Consider the following 6220-nt stretch of genomic DNA (forward strand, 5'->3'; position numbering starts at 1 on the left):
GGTGGAGACTCACCCTGTGCACATTCTCAGAGGTGATAGCCTTGGAGGGGTTGGCTCTTGTGAAGAACACACAGACACCAGTCAGAGCCACATCTTTGCCCTCAGTGACAAACACCTTGGCCTTCTTACTCCGGTTGGGGGCCAAGACAGCTGCTGCTGCTGATGCTGCTGCTAGGGAGACAAACAAAGCAGTTACCCAATACCCACTATATCATCTTTATGACAGGAAGAAGGGTAAGATACATGAATGCAACTGTTCGCAAGATTCAACCTCTTTGAGCTGTAACTCTACTATTAACTGTGTTATTACTCTGCTATTATTATATTCCCCTATTATTTCCCTTCATGGCCAATCATCTCACCTGCTTCAGCTGGCTCCACATCCTGATAGTAGAACATGATATGAGGAAGTCCCTCAGCCACAAAGAACTGCTCCATGCGCTCAATCTATGGGAGACAGGTTCATCACAATCACCGTTCCCACAATTAATTTACATTTACTTGATTCAATCGCTTTTGCACAAGTTATTACAATACAGGTATTCTTGATATGTAGAAACAAATGTTGCATCCGCAAGCAGTGGCCAGCTACTCAACAGTCTGTCACAAGGGACCACAGTACAGGGGATTGACGGAGGTGGAGCGGTGATGAAGTGTTATGCCCTACCTGAGTTCCCTCCAGAATGGCATCCTCCACGTCAGCCTTCTCCAGGCCCAGGCAGGAAGCCACGATGCTGAGGATGTAGTCATGTCTGCCATCCAGCTGAGCTCTCTTAGCCTCACGCTCCTCTTTCAGCTTTTGCTGCAAACAGAGAGACAGAGAGAGGCATCATCAAGTCAACCCCAGTACAGACTCAAACTGGACGGATTGCTTCGACAAGAGGCGGAACCAAATTCTGATTAATATTTCAGCCCGGAAACAATTCAAGTAATTCAAATCATAATGAATGGATACAACAGAGTCATTCACACATACTTTGAATGCAACAATCTCGCTGTTAGATATGAGATAGGATTGAGGCTCCCTTTTGCTCCTTCTAGACTTTGAGTCAGCCATTGTTCAAAAGGTTCACAGAATGACAATCACTTTCACATGTCAGCCAAGACAGCAAAATTCAGGATACTTGCAGACTCCATTGAAGAAATATCAGAAAAAAATCTTCAATATATACTGTAGCTTTGTTATTAACAGTAAAATCCATGAAAAAAATGAAAAAACAGCAAAACCCCACACAAAGAAGTGAAAATGAAAGTGATAGCCTATTCCTTCATGGAAATTTCTTGAACTGTGATCTCTGATAAAAACATTTTCCATATACTGTAGACTTTTTAGCTATGCCTCTTTCTCTGTCTTCTATACCACTCCTACCCACTAGCTATCCACAGGTTATATACAGTGAAACGTCCAGACAGTAGCACAAACAGCACAGATAGAACCTTAACATCCCACTCTGGCTAGGCTATAACACTACCCTGGACAGCCCAGTGGCTGGGGGCCTCATGTTAAAGAAGACAGAGAATAGAGATAGCAAAATCTACTACAATGAGTTGCTTGGTGGTGCTGCTAGGTAACGGCAGGAAAAAGGCAAACCAATAAATTAAGCCGACTTTGTGTTGTATTTTGTGGGCCGGTTGCAGACGCTTTCAAACTCTGGTTTTATTTTCCCCATTGACAGTCTGGAATTTAGCCTGTGTTGTCTGGAGAAGTGTTTCGCTCTAGGTTAAGCTACCTTGTACTTGTAAGGGTCTAATTTGAGATATAGGCCCTTTGGGTTCAGCACATTGCAACTTAACAATGAAGCATTTTATAGCTACTGGCTAGACCATTTACCGGCAGACCAAGAATACTAAGCACACTTAAGCTTTTCCTGCATTTCTTTATATCTACACTGGCATGTTACTATTTGGAAAACACTATACATTTTCCCCTAAGAATGCATTTGATGCCATGGATAAAGTGTGGTCACATTCAGACTGTTGAGTTATTCATGCCAAGCCGGCTCACTGGTGTATCTCTATTGCACTTTAAAGACGTTAAGGCAAAGTCTGAGTCACATTTACTATGGCTTATTTTATAACCCCAATGGATTAGTCCAATTAAAAGATAGCTCCACATGAGTTTCATCCAGGTATCTGGTGGGAGTAGGAGAAGGCTGTGGAATAAGATAGCGGAAGAAGATGGATAAAGATTTACAGCATGCATCAGATCAGAGGCAGCACCCAGCAGTCAACAAGCCTGGACACGAAAGACCAAACACAGCTATTGACCTATTGGACAAACACTAGCCCCAGACTACATCCTAAATGCAACCCTACTCCCTATATGGTGCACTTCTTGGTCTCTGGTCAAAAGTAGTGCACGATGTAGGGAAAAGGGTGCCAATAGACGAAGCATGTGCAACGCAGGCCAGCCAGTACAATACTGATTCACCACACTGCCTGAACAGAACCACTGGAGGAAATACATGCTTATATAAGCTAGCCAAGACAAGGGTTGCTGGGCGACACACACATCACACCTGCTCCCTGAGCTGGCAGTGATTCCAGTCCAAGACTTTCATGATGAGCAAGCAGCCACCTCAGGCTTCAGCCTACAGAGAAGAGCTACAGCACACCGAGCATAAAGCACCAAGCACCAAGCACCAAGCGTACACAATGGCAGCCTCAACTGCCTGCAAGCTTTCAGCTCAGATAAGAACTGAATGGCTTGAATGAAAATATCCTGACCAAACAAATCAAGAAATACTTCAGAAAGAAAAGGACTAACAGCTTCCCACTTATTGTGGCAAGCTTGTGGAAGGCTACTCGAAACGCTTGACCCAAGTTAAACAATTTAAAGGCAATGCTACCAAATACTAATTGAGTGTATGTAAACTTCTGACCCACTGGGAATGTGGTGAAAGAAATACAAGCTGGAGTAAACCATTCTCTCTACTATTATTCTGACATTTCACATTCTCAAAATAAAGTGGTGATCCTAACTGACCTAAGACAGGGACTTTTTACTCTGATTAAATGTTAGGAATTGTGAAAAACTGAGATTAACAGTTGAAGTCGGAAGTTTACATACACCTTAGCCAAGTACATTGGCTAAGGTGTATGTAAACTTCAGACTTCAACTGTAGCTCCAGATAGAGATTAGTGAGTGCTGTCGAGAAGATAAGGCTTGGGGGTAGAAGCTGTTAAGGAGCCTACACATCTGCCTATTTTTCATTCTATCATTCCATGTTCTTACAGTAGCTTATTTTGTTGAGTAAATTGATCGAAAAGCAATAACCTAAATACAAATGTATACGGTTTTACATTGAATTATGATACTTGTGACATGTTTTCAATTAACTAACTAAATATAAAGATAGGCAAACAAGAAATAGAGCCTTTTGCAGCCAATATAAACCTAACAAAAGCAATAAGACAGTGATATTCACACAGTTTTGATACATTTGAAAACGTTTTTTAAAAGTATGTTCTTCCCTTCAGGATTTACTCAAGTAAAAGTACAGTACACATTCCTAATAGAAAACTACTCAAGTACTGTAACGTGTTACTTGTAGTGTGTTACTACCCACCTCTGTATTCTTATGAATCCCCAGTACTGTAAAATCCATACCTCTGATTGATAATTTATAGTTGGGCAACATAGCCTACAGGCTGAACCTCTATCTACACAATGGTCTGGTAAACAGTCCAGAAGACTGTTATTGTATTTAAGATAAATACAATTGAAAGCATTCATGATGAAATGCATGATTTGGTCACAGATTGGGACCAGGGTGTAGCCTAAGTAACGTCATGTAACAGAACTGTGTAGCTTACCTTGTTTTGATAGTCAGGTTTAAAGTGAAGCATCGCCACTCTCAACACAGCAACCTATTCAAGGAATCCACCCTCTTAATTGACATGAATTACTATTCATGAGAACACAGACAAGAATTCCAGTGCATGAACTGCAGAACAAGCACTGCCAGTGACCAGCAACTTATTTTCCAGCCCAAAGGTTACTGTCTGAAATTATAATATTGTTTTCTCTTCAGACAGAAGCTTGCTAACTAGATAGTGTAGTATTGCGTGACCACCTTCCGGCTAGGTAATGATCAAAAGCAGTGCTATCGCCTTACCAACGTCAACAATGGGGCTGGGGGCTGAATGGGTCATTGTTATACAGTAGATGCTACTCTTACAGACAGTGACAGACATGTCTCACCTGGACAGGTATAAAAGAGCCCTGTGGTCCAATTACATGAGAAAGGGATTGACCAACAGAGAATGGATGGTGTTAAAGACCAATACACAATACTAGGCCTCGACCTATGTTGTGGAACTCGGGTTAGGCCTAGTTCAATCCAACCAAGGAACACAATGACTTCTTAATAAAAGCCATTCACCAGTATACATGTTGTACGCATGTTGTACTGAAACTAGAAAGGAATAACACTAATGTAAAGTGGTGAAAAGTGGAGTGAGATGAAAGTGCCAGGAGCTGATGATTAATATGACATAGCCAATCCTTCAAAAATTAGGGGACCAACAAGTGTGGAGAAATGTTGAATGACAAAACAATCCACCCAAACTTCAAATTCAAAAGGGCAACCAGCATTTGGCTACTGCCTGTCCAAAGAGAACAACATACACCAAGAAACAAACACACCAGCCTATTGAATTGAATTTATTTTGGGTAACAGACATATACAACAAAATGTACAGTGTGGACCCAGAGGATATCACTTGAAACTATTCATTATAACGCTTGTTTCCAAAGTGGTCCTCAATATTAAATTCCATTAGATTACACAATATTGACCGAGGACGATCACAGACGAAGCTGCCCTCATATGGGGTGAGAGAGCGTTTGATACTTGTGCATCTTTGCATTTAAAAAGCAGTTAGATAATTCGTATTTCACTAAGGCATGGCTGATTTCTAAAGTGAGACATCTCATTTGTAGTCCCCACTGAATTATGTATGATCTGGTGAGAGCTCAGAGAGGGATCTAAGAGAAGCATCATAACATGCACAACATGTCCCCATAACATTACCATAACATCCACAAAATGTCCCCATATCATTACCATAACATCACAAAATATCCCCATAACATCACCATAATATCCACAAAATGTCCCCATAACATTTTTTAAAATATATATTTCTACATTTAAACTTGATTTAACTAGGCAAGTCAGTTAAGAACAAATTCTTATTTACAATGACGGCCTACCCTGGCCACACCCTGGACGACGCTTGGCCAATTGTGCGCTGCCCTATGTCGTGGTATATTGGCCATATATCACAAACCCCTAAGGTGCCTTATTGCTTATAAACTGGTTACCAACGTAATTAGAGCAGTAAAAATACATGTTTTGTCATACCCGTGGTATATGGTATCACATACCACAGCTGTCAGCCAATCAGCATTCAGGGCTCGAACCACCCAGTTTATAATGCAAATTATAAAGTTTGAGTCCTGAATGCTGATTGGCTGACAGACATACCACAGGTATGACACTATTTTTATTTGTACTGTTCTAATTACGTTGGTATCCAATTTATAATAGCAATAAGGCCAGAGGAGCTGTGGTATATAGCCAATATACCACGGCTAAGGGCTGTTCTTATGCACGACTCAAAGCAGAATGCCTGGATACAGCCATTAGCCATGCTTAAATTATTGTGAGCTCTTGAGTCTACATATGCATGCTCTTCATTACCAGAAATTGCCATCATTTTATTGGCAGGGATACGGAAACAGGTCCACAACACGATGCAAGCTATTGGCTACCTTGCCAACACCACCAGACAAATACAAAGATATACAGTCCAACTCATATACATTACAATCACATCTACACAAGCGAAATAGCTGATAATACCATCACCAAACCTTCATTTCCTTTATTGACTCCACGGGGACTGCGGGTTGGGACCTGTTCTCTAGTTGGACTTCGCAGAACGCGAGCTGAGAGACATGTTGTTTCCACACCATCACGAATATGTCTTTGAAGTGTGAATACAGTATCAGAATTCTGGAAACAGTTGCACGTTTTCCATGTCACGTGGAATTCCTATATTTTGGTCCTTGGTGTCCCGGGCTGGCTCGAGGGGCTCACGCTGCAGTTCTCAGATAACACTTTCCCACCAATTAAATGGTGTTAGCTGTTTCCTTGGTTACGTAGGATCAAGGAAATGATTTTTGCTGAATTTGCTATTCAGCATCCTTGGA

At 41.3% G+C, this 6220-nt stretch overlaps 1 protein-coding gene across 1 annotated transcript in view; it reads right to left on the reverse strand.

The window, feature by feature from the left end:
* The window catches only part of LOC139380288 (dynein axonemal heavy chain 5-like), a 63779-nt gene extending 57796 nt beyond the window's left edge, over positions 1-5983 (reverse strand). Inside the window, exons 1-4 of the mRNA XM_071122861.1 lie at positions 5882-5983; positions 668-802; positions 363-447; positions 14-171 (exon numbers count right to left, since the gene is read on the reverse strand). Of these exons, the coding sequence (XP_070978962.1) occupies positions 14-171; positions 363-447; positions 668-802; positions 5882-5983 (480 nt within the window). The remainder of the gene's footprint in view (positions 1-13; positions 172-362; positions 448-667; positions 803-5881) is intronic.
* Positions 5984-6220: the final 237 nt, after the last annotated feature.

The sequence above is a fragment of the Oncorhynchus clarkii genome, chromosome 2, assembly GCF_045791955.1.
Source record: "Oncorhynchus clarkii lewisi isolate Uvic-CL-2024 chromosome 2, UVic_Ocla_1.0, whole genome shotgun sequence".
Lineage (NCBI taxonomy): Eukaryota > Metazoa > Chordata > Actinopteri > Salmoniformes > Salmonidae > Oncorhynchus > Oncorhynchus clarkii.